The 14,893-nt window shown below is 41.9% G+C and overlaps 1 protein-coding gene across 6 annotated transcripts in view; it reads right to left on the reverse strand.

Moving 5' to 3' along the window:
- TBC1D16 (TBC1 domain family member 16) overlaps nucleotides 1–14,893 on the reverse strand; it is an 88,298-nt gene that overhangs the window by 14,977 nt on the left and 58,428 nt on the right. For all 6 annotated transcript variants that reach the window (XR_005721759.1, XM_040244758.1, XM_040244755.1 and 3 more), the window contains exons 4-5: nucleotides 1,279–1,440; nucleotides 63–210 (exon numbers count right to left, since the gene is read on the reverse strand). Coding sequence is in view for 5 of the 6 variants with exons in the window: in XM_040244758.1 (XP_040100692.1) it covers nucleotides 63–210; nucleotides 1,279–1,440 (310 nt within the window). In the remaining variant the exon portion in view is untranslated. The remainder of the gene's footprint in view (nucleotides 1–62; nucleotides 211–1,278; nucleotides 1,441–14,893) is intronic.

Below are 14,893 nucleotides of genomic sequence, written 5' to 3' on the forward strand. Positions count from 1 at the left end.
GGGGTGGGGAGGGGAGGGGAGGGGAGGGGTGGGGGCAGCACCCATTCCCCCTCCCTAGCTACCTGGTCTTTGAGGTGCGTCTCTGCGCAGTATTTCCACTGCTGAAGCACGTCAGGCAGCTTGTCCAGGCCACCGTGGTGGAAGTGGAACACCTTGTACTGGCTTTCCCGACTGGCGACGACCAGCTGGCCACTGGTGCAGGCCTCATCGCTGAGCAGCCATTGGAGGGGGGAAGAGAACAGACCCATGAATATGTAAACACGGGTTTTTATTTCCAAGTATAATCAGAGGCCGCTATCACTCGACCTCAGAGGCAGGAAACAGAAAGTCCCCCAGGAGTTTGGCTGCTGGCGGGAAGCAGACAGAATTATGCCCTCACAGAAGCCATCACCTCTTTGCTGAAGAAGGCAAAGCAGCTCCCTCCTGGGGAGGCCCCAGGTGGGACTGTCCTCGCCCCCAGGAGATCTGCCAGAGCAGCCTTCAGTCCCCACCCCTGCCGGCCAGGTCACATCCTCCCTTCTGTCCTGGATACCATGGAGATATCATGGAGATATCATGATATCATATCATCCATCTCCTAGGGATGGATGCCCTGACATGGAATCAGATTTGGAACCCAGATGGGTGGGCACGAAGGGACTCCCCTCCAGTGGGCTTTCCATTTAGCACAGAAGTCACTCTGGGAAAATCCTCCAGGGAAATCCACTATATGTGCCTCAGGGCCATTGCCCAACCTTGACTGCCCTTTCCTGAAATGCAGGATGGGGCTTTGGGTGTGGGAACCCCCCCAGAGGCACAATTACTTCTTTGAAGCACTGGTCTTTGGCTGGTGCTGTCCTGCAGCTTTCAGGAAGAGAGACATGAGGTAGCCCTTAGGTGGGGAACTGAAAGGGATGGCCCCCCATCATGAAGAAAATAGTGCCTCCATCTAGAAAGCCATAGCCTATCCTAAGCATGCACTGAGCAGTTGGGCCTCTGATTGGGTGACCAGGAGCTTCCTGCAGCTACTGCTCTCTGTGTAGCCCTGGTTTGTCATCTTGCCCCAAACCAGAGCGCAAGCAACAGCTGCTACCATCACGCTGAAGGCAGAGGAAAGAGTTTGGGAGCTACCCAGACCCGGCTCCTGCGGGGCAGCCATTGTGGGGCACTGCCTCCAGGGCACTAGTGATGCTGGGAAGCAGACGGTTGGGAACGTTAGGCTCCTAGACCCAAGCACAGCCCCCCAGGGACACGGCAGGCACACAGGCAGCTTCCAGAACATGGCCAAGAGGGCCTCACCTGAAGAAGAGGCGCAGGGAGCGCATCTGGCCCAAATCCACTCGGAACACACCACAGATCTGCTCCAGGGCACCGGCCCTCTGCGGCTCGTCCCAGCGCTGGGGCTGCAGGAGGCCGCTGCCGTCCGGGAACTGCAGGTGGGCATCCACGCTGGAGGGGGAGCTGGTGGAGCAAGTCATGTGAGGGCCACACATGTCTGTCATGCAGTCATCGGGGGAAGGGCAGGGAGGGCTTGGGAAAACCATTTAAACATGTGTGTTGCTCAGAGACGTACCAGAGCACATTGTGCAGAGAGGTTCTCCATGAACATCCATGAATGAATGAATGAATCCCATCACAGGTCTTGCCCAACTACTTTAATGTGGATTGGAAAGCACTTTTGTGACCAAATTCTGTCCTACCTCTGTAAAGGCACGAGGCTGTCATAAGGACAGCTGAGGTCCTACTGACTGGGTTTGAGCCCTTGCTGTGTGACCCTGGGGGAAGTTAGCAAGCTTCTCTGAACCTTTGTTTCCTCCTTTGCAAAGTGAAGATAATAACAGGCCTTCTAATAGAATGAACAGCGCTTGGTGCTGGGCACCCTGGTTTTCAAGGCTTGCTAAAAGAAGCCTGTTTTGTGACCATTTTAGACAGCATGGGGCTTCCATTTGGGTTCACACTGGTTCAGTATTTTCCTGAAAAAATATTGGTTCCATAAGGAAACATTTCGGCTGCAATGCTATTAATACTACCAGTAAACACTTGGTGGAGCCTGGCTCTGTGTTAACCACTTGCCCTGTGCTTTTTATCACATATAATCTTCACAATAATCCTAGGAAATGAGCGGTTATTATCCCCATTGTATAAAACAGGAACTAAGGCTCAGAAAGGTTAAGTAACTTGTCCAAGGTCACACAGTTAGCAGGTGGTAGAGCTGGGATTTGAACCCAAGCTTTGTGGCATACATCTTCACCAGGGTATTCGATGGCCTCTCAGTTCAAAGTTCAGCAATACCATCCCATTCTTTTATTCTGCCTCTTTAAAAAATTCATTGTTTTATTTGGACCCTCGGTTGCAAAATATTTTATTTCATGGAATCAGCTACACTGCAGGTAAAATGATGTCTCTTGAGATTTCATAGTAAACTCTAGCAGATGACTGCTAAAATATAGTCAGAGTAAAGGCAAACATTGGTCAGACCCCAACATCCTGCAGAGCTAAGACTGCAGTCGCTTTATCCCACTTTTCCTGTTTAAGCCAAGAACATAAAAAGTGTCGGAGGCAATTAATCTGAAAGCACCTCTTCCTCAGATGGGCACCAGGTCTCCAAAGGAAGCTACTCGGGATTGTTCACGCACCATCTGTCTATTTCGGAATTTCCTCAAAGAGGAAGACTGGCCTTAGAACCTTTGCTGCTTCTAGAACAGCACTGGACCTGGTGTGCTGTTCTTCCCTACCTGCCTAAGGAGGTGGGTGGAGCCAAGTCCCCCCATTTCTGAGGGGCACCTGGGGTCTCCCAGAAAACAGACTCAGGTGAAGACAGACAGCCGCCGGATGGGGAGGAAGGCAGAGAAGCTAAAGCACGCAGCCACACGACAAACTCAGACCCAAAAAGGCTGAGGGATTCCCTGTCCTCCTGAGGGGACCCTGACCGGGCTGCACTATGCAATGATTGTTTGCAAAACAAGGCAGGCCGCAGGGCTGAAGACAGCCCCCCACCAAGCCGCTTCTCGCAGCATTTCATAATCTGCTTATTGAACAATGAGGCCGCAGTGGCCAGAGAGCATGTGCTTGGCATGCTTCCCGACTGGGCCGGCCCATCCGGGCTCACCTCCAAGCCCAGCCAGAGAGGGGCCACTAAAGGGTGGCATTATTTCCAGCCCCCCTCCCTCAGCCCTCCCCACCTCCACTCCACACGCACACACACAGCACGATCCTCTAAAATCTGCATGCTCTTCCCAACAGGCTACGTGCTGCTCGCCCCACAGGGCAGGCCATGGTTTGCAGAAACCAGATCCAGGATGGACACTGGCTCTGGCAGAGTCCTGGCTGAAGCTACTGCTCCCCTGCCATGGTGAAAGGACTGAGGCCCTGAGGGGAAGGAGCCCCAGAGAGAGGGCACCCCCCACAGCACCTTCCTGTAGCAACTTGCCCCCAGGCAGAAGTCTGCCTGAACCCTTTTACAAACTCCTGTGGGGGAAATTATTTGTATTAATTGATTGATTGATTAATTCAAGACCTTGTGTTGGGACCTACAGCTGGGGTTCCACCATTCAAACTGGAGCAAAGTTGATGGAAGCCTTGGTTCTTGTTATTTCGGGCCTGTTGCAGCAGATGTCTGTACAGTCATCTAGGTCACCAAGGGCCACCTCTGTTTCTGCCTCAAGATCCATTGCCATGGGGTTAAGGGCTGTATCTCATTTGCTCTTCTGCATCTCCAGCTCCCAGTACAGGCCTGGCACAGGACACAGAGATTTAATACCCATGCCCGGGGTGAAATTTTAAATGTCTGGGAATTTTAAAGTCATAGAAAAAGAAAAATGGAAATAAAATCTTAGGAAATTTGAAATATGTATAATTTTTATTTTTTATCTTTTTATACATGCAAAGCCCTTTGGTTTTAGGAAGATTCATATGTGCTGCATATAACCTGGCTTGTTCATAAAATTATTATGTGTGGCACATTAAAATTATAAGGAAGGTTTATTTAGGGCAATAACTCTCAATACGCTAGAAGTTAAAACTGTTTTATAGGTACAACTAGAAGATGCTAAACTCTAAGAAATACAGCATTTTCTTTCTGAGGATCACCAACATGCAAAAACAGAAATGAATAAGAAAGGTCAACTCTGTCATCGCAAAACATAGCAGATGTGTTGTCTACCTGATAATCACAGCAAGGTCAGGCACAGAGTTGGGAGTTTAAATATGGCCTCAGATTCTTAGGGTTGTGTCCACTCCTCCACCTCTGAGTCTGAGCTGGTCTTTTGAGGGGCTTTAATCCATAGGCTATGGTGTGAGTGACATCCTGTGAGCTCCAGAGCCTGGCCTCCAGAGGCTTCTGCATTCGTCCTCTTGGCACATTCTTACCACCATGTAAGGAAGCGCAGGTACAAATGAGTGACCGCAAGGAGAGAGAGACCCAGCTCACAGCACCGCAGTCTCCAAACCTCATGCACAGAGCCCATGGCATGTACCTGGCTGACCCCCCAGTTAGTGACAGCTGCCTGAGAAAGCCCCAGAGCACCCAGTAGAATGGTTAGACTTGGCCCAGTCCAGCCAGAAGAACTGTGAACAAATTAAACGCAGTGGTTTTAAGTTGCTAAGTTTTGGAGTCCTCCATTATAGGGCTATAGATAACTGATACATACGGGAAGCGTCTGTTTTCAGAAAAAGCTCAAGCAGGAGGGAAGAAACCTCCAAAATTGTTATTTTGGGGTTTTTTTTGGCTGTACCTCGAGGCATGTGGGATCTTAGTTCCCCAACCAGGGATCCAACCCAGGCCCCCTGGAGTGGAAGCATAGTCCTAACCACTGCCTGGGAATTCCCTTCCTCCAAAATTATTGAATTGTGGTTCTCAAGGTCAAAGAGACATTGCGGCCAGACTCTAACATTTTTAAATATCCAAACTTCTAAGCTGGCTCTTGCTTTTGTTCCTCCTAAGCCTTTTGGGTCAGTTGAACAGTATGTCAATGGAACCCCAGCTGTAGGTTCCAAGTATAGTGCCTGGAATTAATTAGTCAATTAATTAATGCAAATAATTTTCCCCACAGGAGTTGTAAAAGGGTTTAAGCAGACTTTTGCCTAGAGGCAAGTTGTTGCCAGAAGGTGTGTGTGGGGCCCTCTTTCCAGGGTTCTTCCCCTAAGGGCCCCAGTCCTTCCACCACAGCAGGGGAGCAGAAGCCTTCACCCTAGACTCTGCCAGAGTGAGTGTCCATCCTGGATCTGGTTTCCGTAAACCTTAGCCTGTCCCATGGGGTGCACAGGACACAGCGCCTTGGGAAGGGCATGAGATTTTGGAAATCGTGCTGTGTGCATGTGGAGTAGAGGTGGGGGAGGGTGGTTGAAATTAATGCCGCCCTTTGGTGGCCCCTCATAATTGCCAGAACTTGGAAGCAACCAAGATGTCCTTTGGCAGATAAATGGATAAACAAACCAGTACATCCAGATGATGGAATATTATTCAGCAAGAAAAAGAAATGAGCTATCAAGCCATGAAAAAGGTATGGAGGAAAATGAAAGAAGTCAATCTGAAAAGGGTACATACTATATGATTCCAACTCTATGACATTCTGGAAAAGGCAAAACTATGTAGATAGTAGTAAAAGAATCAATGGTTGTCAGAGATTGGGACTGTGAAGGAGTGAATAGGTAGAGCACAGAAAAATTTTAGGGCAGTGAAACTACTCTGTATGATATTATAGTGGTGGATACATGTCGTTATACATTTGTTAAAACCCATGGAATATACAACACCAAATGAATCCTAATGTAAACTAGGGGGGATAATGATGTGTCACTGTTATAAGTGTAACAAACATACCACTCTGGTGGGGATGTTGGTGATGGGGAGGCTTTGCATGTTGTTGGGGCAGGGGGCATATGGGAAATCTTTGTACTTTCCTCATAATTTTGTTATGAATCTAAAACTGCTCTAAAAAATAAAATTTGTTAAAAAAAATGAAAAGCCAAAGAACAAACTGAGACATATACATGATAAGGGTTCATATCCTTAGTATGAAAAAATGTAAGTAAAAATTTTAAAAATGAGTGCCCAACAGGAAAAAAAAATGGCAAAAGGACATGAAAAAAACAATCACTAGAGGATAAACACAAATAACCAATAATGTTTTCATATTCAGAGTAATGAAATAAATGCAAATGGAAGTAAGATTCAATTTAGGGGGAGGTCTATGAAGTTGGCAATAATTAAAAGTTTATAAAATACAGTGTAGGTAAGGATTTGGGGAAGTACTCTTGCATGGCTGGGGGCACTGTATGCCAGCCAAATTTCTCTCAATGGCAATTTGGAAATCTAATGCAAAAGCCTTACAAATGTTTATTTATTTTGACCCTTTACTTTCATTTCCAGGTATTGAACCTAAGAAAACAGCCATAGTTACCTACAAAAACACTTAATGTGAATAGACACAAAAAAGCCTCTGAGGAAAGTCCAATGCTCATTCAGAAGAAGAGCTGTCAGCAAACCAGGAATTGAAGGACATCCCAAACTGATAGAGGGCACCTGCAGACATTCGACAATTCACATCACACTCAATGGTAGGAGACTGAATTTTTTCCCCCTATGATTGGGAGGCTCTATGCTCTGTAAGAGACAGAAAAGAAACTGAATCTCATAAATATTGGAAAAGAAGAAGTAAAACTCCTCATTTGCAGATGATATAATTGTTTACATGAAAAAATTCCCATGGAATTTACAAAACAACTCAGAACTAATCAGTGAATTTAACAGAGTTAAAAAAATAAAAGGTTATTATACAAAAATTAATTGCATTATTAAAGACTACTAACACTTAATTGGAAAATGTAATAAATAAAAAATTCCACTTACAGTAGCAAAAAGCCCATATAAAATATTTAGAGTAAGTGCAACAAATGACATTAAGACCTTCACACTGAAAAACACAAAACCTTGCTGAGAGAAATTAAAGGAAAACTAAATAAATGAAGAGATATACTATGTCCATAGATTGAAATGGTCACATTGTTAAGATGGTAATCTTGCCAAATAGATCTACAGATTCAACACAATTCCAATCAAAATTCCAGAAGAATTTTCTGGGTAGAAATTGGCAAGCTGACTCTAAAATTCATATGGAAATACAAAAGTCCTAGAATAAGCAAAACAACTCTAAAAAGAGGAGAAAGTTGGAGCACTTATTAAAAACTACAGTAATCAGTGTAGTTTGGTGTTGGTTAAAGAGCAAATTTTTTAATTAATGGGAAAAAATAGAGAGCCCAGAAATTGGCAAATATAATCGACAAAAAAAAAAATTAGACAAAAATGCAAAACAATTCAATGGAGAAAAGAACAGTTTTTTAACTAATGTTGTTAAATCAACTGGATATCTGAATATATGAAAAAATTAACATCAACACTTTATGTTATAAACAAAAATTAACTCAAAATAGATCACAGACCTAGATATAATACTTAAGACTGTAAAGCTTCTAGAAGAATCCATAAAGAATACTTTTGTGACCTTAGAATAGGCTAAGTTTTCTTAAAAAAAAAAAAAGCACAAAACATAAAATAAATAATAGATTAGATAAGTGGGAAGTCTTTTCTTCAAATTACATCATTAAAGAAAATAAAAATGCATCCCACAGCCTGGGAGAAAATATTCATAACACACATATCCAATAAAAGACTTGAATTCAGAATATGTATGAGGAACTCTTAAAATTCAATAGTGTTGCTAGATAAATTTCTTTAGATGTGATACCAAAAGCATGATCTATAAAAGAAAAAAGTGAAAATCGGACTTCATTAAAATGAAAAACTGCTCTTTGAAAGGTATTGTTAAAAAAATAAAGTCAAGCCAGAGACTAGGAAAAGATATTTGTAATTGGAGGCAGGAAGAGAAGAGGACAACAGAGGATGAGATGGCTGGATGGCATCACTGACTCGATGGACGTGAGTCTGAGTGAACTCCGGGAGTTGGTGATGGACAGGGAGGCCTGGTGTGCTGCGATTCATGGGGTCGCAAAGAGTCGGACACGACTGAGCGACTGAACTGAACTGAACTGAAGATATATAACTGATGAAGGATTTATATTCAGAATATATAAAGATCTTTCAAAGCCCAGTAAAAAGAAAACAAACAATGCAAGTTTAAAATTGCCAAAAGATTTGAAAAGACACTTCGCCAAATAAGGTAGCAAATAAGCATAAGACATTATTGATCACAAGAGAAATGGAAACGGAAACCACAATGTGTACACATATGTCAAAACTCAGCAAACTGTGCACTTTAAATATATGCAGCTATTGTAACTCAATTATACTTCAAGAAAGTTGTAAAAAATACCAATACTCAATATGATTACCAGATTTCTAACAATAAGGAATATTTTATTTTTTTAAGCTTTTAAAAATATTTTTTAAATTTATTTATGGGTTTTTTTTATTTGCAGCATGTGAACTCTCAGGTGCGGCATCTGGGATCTAGTTCCCTCACCGGCCTCCTGCATTGGGAGTGTGGAGTCTTAGCCACTGGACCACCAGGGAAGTCCCAGGGATATTTTAATATGTTGTGGCACATGTATATAATACAACGCCATTACGCTAGTATGAAACATTTTATTAAAGTATTCAGTGATGGAAGAAAATGCCATTATGTTGAATCAAGAAAGTAGGGTGAAAATTATATGAAATATGATACAACATAGTTTTGTATATAATGTATATTTATAAATATTTTATATCTACATAAATAAATAGAAAACCACACCAAAATGACAATAAAAATCATCTCTAGGTGGCATTATAGTTTGTTTTCATCTTGTTCTATCTTATGTATTTTCTAAAAAGAATAATGAATCATTTCAATACTCAGAAATAATAAGTTGATCTTCCATCTTTTTTTAAACAAGTCCATATTAGCCTTTATATTGTAAAACCAATAAGGATAATTTTGAAAAGAAAAAAGGAAAAAGTCAGGTATCAATAACCAATCATTATCTCGGTTACCATTTATTTGAGGTTTCCTGTGCCAGGAGCTCTGCTGATTGCTTTAAAGATTTTCTCATACTAACACTATGAAGGAGATATTATTAACCCCATTTTATAGCTAAGAAGACTGAGACCAGGAACATCATCCTCAAATTTCACAGGTGGTAAATGGCAAAGGCTCATCCAAAGCTCAAATTCCTGACACCAATGATGTGTGTGACTTCCAGAGACAAAGGCAATGACTTAAAAATAAAATAAAGGAAGATACAGAGGAAAATAAAACTCTATTTTAAAAAACTATCTCTAAAAGAATGCCCCTGAAAACATACCTACTGCTCTCCATTGCCCCATGCTCCTGGATCTGAAACCATCAGCAATTAGGTTTTGTTCACCAGTGAAGCCCCAGTCCTCAGCCTGGTGCAAGGTAATATCAGCTCATTTTTGCCCACACCTCCTTGTATCACTGCATCACACTGTATGGCTTCAAGCAACAGAATTTTCTCTCTCGCAGTTCTGGAGACCAGAAGTCTGAAATCAAGGTGTCAGCAGGGCCAAGCTCCCTGTGAAGGTCTTTGGTGGAGTCTTTGGCTTTCACTGGCATGTGACACGTCACTCCAGTCTCTACCTCTTCACATGGCCTTCTTCCCTCTGGGTGTGGCTCTCTGTGTCTCTGTTCTATTTTCTTGTAAGGGCACCAGTCATTGGATTAGGGCTCACTCTAATCCAGAATGATCTCATCATAACTACATTTGCAAAGATGTTCTTTATAAATAAAGCCGAGTTTTGAGGTTCCAGGTGGATATGAATTTAGGAGAATATTATTCAATCAAGATATACCCCTTTATATGTTCCCGCTATATCTCAGGACAAATGGACAACTCACATCCTTTCTACCTTATAAGGCCCTCTCTCCATGCAGTTGCCTCCTTGGGTTCCTCCCCCTGGGTTATCTGCCCTCTAGCCTCTATTCCTGTTCTTTTCACTCTCCAAGACCCAGTTTCTCTGTTTTCCCTTGACGTTAAGGGAAGCTGCTAAGGAGAGTATCTGATGTGACACAGGCACCCCAAATATGCTGATTTTCCCTTATTTCTTGCAAAATCCTTAGAAATTTATCATTCTCTTTGGTGTGTTTTGCTTTGGACTTTGCATTAAGTCAGTTCCTAATGCCCAAACCAGACAGACATCACAAGAACATAGCATTCTAGGCCCTAATGAATATCCCTCATGACAGAGACACAAAATTCTCAACAAAATACTAGCAAACCAAAGTCAACAACATCTAAAAAGGATTATACACCATGACCAAGTGCGATTTATGCCAGGAATGCAAAGGTGGTTTAACATATGAAGATCAAGTCATGTAATACACCAGATTAATAAAGAACAAAAACCACACAACCATCTCAATAGCAGCAGAAAAAACATTTGACAAAAATCCAACTCCTTTTCATGATGAAAACACTTACCAAACTAAAAATAGAAAGGAACTTCCTCAATCTTAATAAGGGCATCTATAAAAACCCACAGCTGACATCATACTCCGGTAGACTGAAAACTTTCCCCCTTAGATCAGGAACAAGACAAGGATGTCTGCTCTCACCCCTTCTCTTAAACTGAAGGTCCTGCTCAGGGCAATTAGACAAGGAAAAGCAAAGAAGCAAAAAGGCATCCAGACTAAAGGAAAGAAGTAAAATTATCTCTATTTGCAGATGATGGATTTTGCATATAGAATATCCTTAGGAATTCATATCCACACACAAAAAAAACCTGTTAGAACTGATACATGAAGTCAGCAAAGTTGAAGGATACAGGATCAATATACAAAAATTAATCGCATTTCTATACACTAGCAATGAACAATCCAAAAACCAAATTAAGAAAGCAATTCCATTTACAACACACACACACACACACACAAAGTAAAAGACTTGCATAGCAACTACAAAAGCACTGTTGAGCCAAATTTAAAAAGACCTAAACAAATGGACACCATCCTTATGGCAGAAAATGAAGAAGAACTAAGGAGCCTCTTGATGAAAGTGAAAGAGGAGAGTGAAAAATTTGGCTTAAAACTCAACATTCAAAAAACTAAGATCATGGCATCTGGTCCCATCACTTCATGGCAAATAGATGGGGAAACAATGCAAACAGTAACAGACTTTATTTTCTTGGGCTCCAAAATCATTGTGGATGGTGACTGCAGCCATGAAATTAAAAGACACTTGCTCCTTGGAAGAAAAGCTATGATCAAACTAGACAGCATATTAAAAAGCAAACACATTACTTTGCTAACAAAGGTTCATCTAGTCAAAGCTATGGTTTTTCCAGTAGTCATGTGTGGATGTAAGAGTTGGACTACAAAGAAAGCTGAATGCTGAAGAATTGATGCTTTCGAACTATGGTGTTGGAGAAGACTTGAGAGTCCCTTGGACTGCAAAGAGATCCAACCAGTCCATCCTAAAGGAAATCAGTCCTAAATATCCATTGGAAGGACTGATGTTGAAGCTGAAGCTCCAATACTTTGGCCACCTCATGCAAAGAACTGACTCATTGGAAAAGACCCTGATGGTGAGAAAGATTGAAGGCAGAAGGAGAAGGAGATGACAGAGGATGAAATGGTTGGATGGCATCACTAACTCGATGGACATGAGTTTGATTAAGCTCCAGGAATTGGTGAGGGACAGGGAGTCCTGACGTGCTGTGGTTCATGAGGTCACAAAGAGTCAGACATGACTGAGCGACTGAACTGAAACAAATGGAAAGTTATCCCGTGTTTACGAATTGGAAGACTTCATATTGTTAAGATGGCAGTACTCCCCAAATTAATTCATACATTCAACACAATCCCCAACAAAATCCTACTTGCCTTTTTTGGAGTTATTGACAAGCTGGTCTAAACATAATATGGAAATGCAAGAGGACCCTGAACAGCCAAAACAATATTATAAAAGATGAATAAAGTTGGAGGACTCACACTTCCCAGTTTCAAAACTCCCTATAAAGAGGTACTGCCATAATGACAAGACATATTGACCGATGGAATAGAACTGACAGTCCAGAAACAAATCCATACATTGATGATCAATTGGTGTTCAACAAGGTTGCCAAAACAACTCAGTGGGAGAAAGAATAGTCTTCAACAACTGGTGCTGGGACAACTAGATATTTATGGGCAAAAGATTGAATTTGGACCCTTACCTCATACCATTATAAAAAATTAACTCAGAATGGATCAAAGATCTATATGGAAGAGCTAAAACTATAAAACTCTTTAAAAAAGCATAGGCATAAATCTTCATGACCTTGGATTAGGCCGTGGTTTATTCAATGACATCAAAAGCACAAGCAATCCAAAAAAAAAAGAGATAAATTGGACTTTGTCAAAATTAAAATCTTTTGAGCTTCAAAGAAAACTATCAAGAAAGTAAAAAGACAACCCATAGAATGGGAGAAAACATTTGAAATCACATATGTGATAAAGGACTATATTTTTAAAAAGAAATATTTAGAATACAACACCAAAAAGACAACTGAGCCAACTAAACAATGGATCTACCTGAATAGATGTCTCTCCAATGAAAATATTCAAATGACCAATAAGCACATAAAAAGATGCCTGACATCATTAGGCATGAGGGAAATGCAACTCAAAACTATAGTGAGATATTGTACCATTTCACATACTAGGATGGTTATAATAAAAACCAAAGATGGAAAATATAAGTGTCAGTGAGGATGTGGAGAAATTAGAACCCTTATACACTGCTGATGGGAATAAAAATTAGTGCAACTACTGTGGAAAATACTTTGGAAGTTTTTCAAAAGTTAAATATGGATTTACCATGTAGGACCCAGCAGTTCCACTCCTAAAAAATTAAAAATATATACCCACACAAAAACTTGTATACGAATTAATGTGTATAGCAGCACTATTCATAATAGCCCCAAAGGGGATATGACACAAATGTCCATCAACTGAAAAATGGATAAACATAATGCAGTATATCCATACAATGAAATATTAGTTAGGCGTAAAATTAGTGAAATACTGATACGTGCTACAACATAGAGGAATCTTGAAAACATACTAAGTGAGAGAAACAAGTTACACAAGGCCACACACCTAGGCTTCCGATATCTCAGCTGGTAAGGAATCTGCCTGTAATGCGGGAGACGTGGGTTTGATTCTTGGGTTGGGAAGATCCCTTGGAGTAGGGAAAGGCTACCCCACTCCAGTATTCTGGCCTGGAGAATTCCATGAACTGTATAGTTCATGGGGTTGCAAAGAGTCGGACATGACTTTCACTTTTCATATGAAATATCCAGAGCAGAAAAACCCATAGAAAGAAGGCAGATTAGTGGCTGGTACAAGCCAAGGGAAGGGAGGAGTGAGTTTTAACTGTGTTGGGTTCGGAGTTACAGTTTTGGAATGACGAAAATATTCTGGAAATTGATTGTGGGATGGTTGTACAACTTTGTGAATGAACTAAATGCCATTGCTTTGTACAGTTTTAAAGGGTGAATTTTGCAACTTTACCCCAGTGGCCCACTGATAAAGATTGTGCTTCCACTGCAGGGGGTGCGGGTTCGATCCCTGATCAGGAAACTAAGATCCCTCATGCTGAGTGGCATGGCCGAAAAGTAAACAAGATCTGTGTTTCAATTCATGCAAAATGTACTATAATAAAATATTAAAAAAAAAGAAATAAAGGGTGAGTTTTACTTTACGTGAATGATATCTCAATAAAAAGAAGTCCCTGTGTCCCCCCTCTCCCTTGTCTGATTCAGCCTGAACATCTTCTGGCAAAGGCACAAAGCGTGACCTCAGCCAATATTTGTTTATTCAACACAAAGTTCTCAGTGCCTCCCTGTTCTGGGGACAGCTGAATGTTGCCAGACGTTTAGACTTTCATTCTGGTGGAGAACGAGGGGCAGGCATGTCAGGGAGTGACTGTGTCATGGGGACGTGGGCCCAGAGGCGGGAGGCCGAGGGGCTGGGGGCAGACACTCCTGAGGGTGGTCTTGGGGAGCCTGGGTGAGGCCTGAGGTGGGGAGGAAAGCCAGTAAAGCAGAGAGTGCAGAGAGCATTAATTGGTCGAGTAAGCAACGCACGCTGGAAAAATGCACCCATCACTATGGGGAAAATGGCATTACCCTGGGAAGAGAAATTCATTTTGCTCCTACATTGTTGAGTTTAACTTTCCTCCTAGTGAAGGAATGGAAATGATCTCATATTATAAATAATTTTACATTAAAAATATAGTCCTTGCTTTTTTATTACTTAATATTGTAAGTAATAAATTTATTTTTGTGGTTAAAAATTCAAAAAATACTAAAGTGTGCAAAATCAGCAGTGGAAAAGCCCCTCCCAACACCTCCCTATCCCATCCAGTGTGCCCTCCAAGAAGCTGTCTTTGTTGGCAGCTTGGGGATTCTTACCTGGCTTCATGTGTTCATGTATTTAAAAAGTAGCTTGCAGACACCATTTTAGAATGGCCCAGGCACAATTACAAAAGAACAGTGTAATTGTTTATTCACCTGGACTCATTAATGACTTCCCTAGGAAGTGGGGTGCCATTGCCTTCTCCAACTCCCATACTCTTGCCTGGAAAATCCAATGGACGGAGGAGTCTGGTAGGCTACAGTCCATGGGGTCACAAAGAGTCGGAACGACTGAGCGACTTCACTTTCTTTACCTTTCATTACAGTCAATCAGTCACTCTTCTCTACAACACTTGACTTCATTCAAGGAGGACATGAGGAAGCCGATCCCCTGTCCACCAGAGGGTGGGAATCTCATAGGAAAGCTAAGCTGAGGACCATTAGCACGTGGATGATAACACCACATAGACCAGGTACTGCTGTCAGAGAGTCACAAAGGACTGGTGGTGTCAGAGGAAGGCATCACCCAGAGCAGGGGGTGTGGCCCCTGGAAAGGCT

Source organism: Oryx dammah, unplaced genomic scaffold (genome assembly GCF_014754425.2).
Source record: "Oryx dammah isolate SB20612 unplaced genomic scaffold, SCBI_Odam_1.1 HiC_scaffold_8, whole genome shotgun sequence".
In the NCBI taxonomy this organism is placed as follows: Eukaryota; Metazoa; Chordata; class Mammalia; order Artiodactyla; family Bovidae; genus Oryx; species Oryx dammah.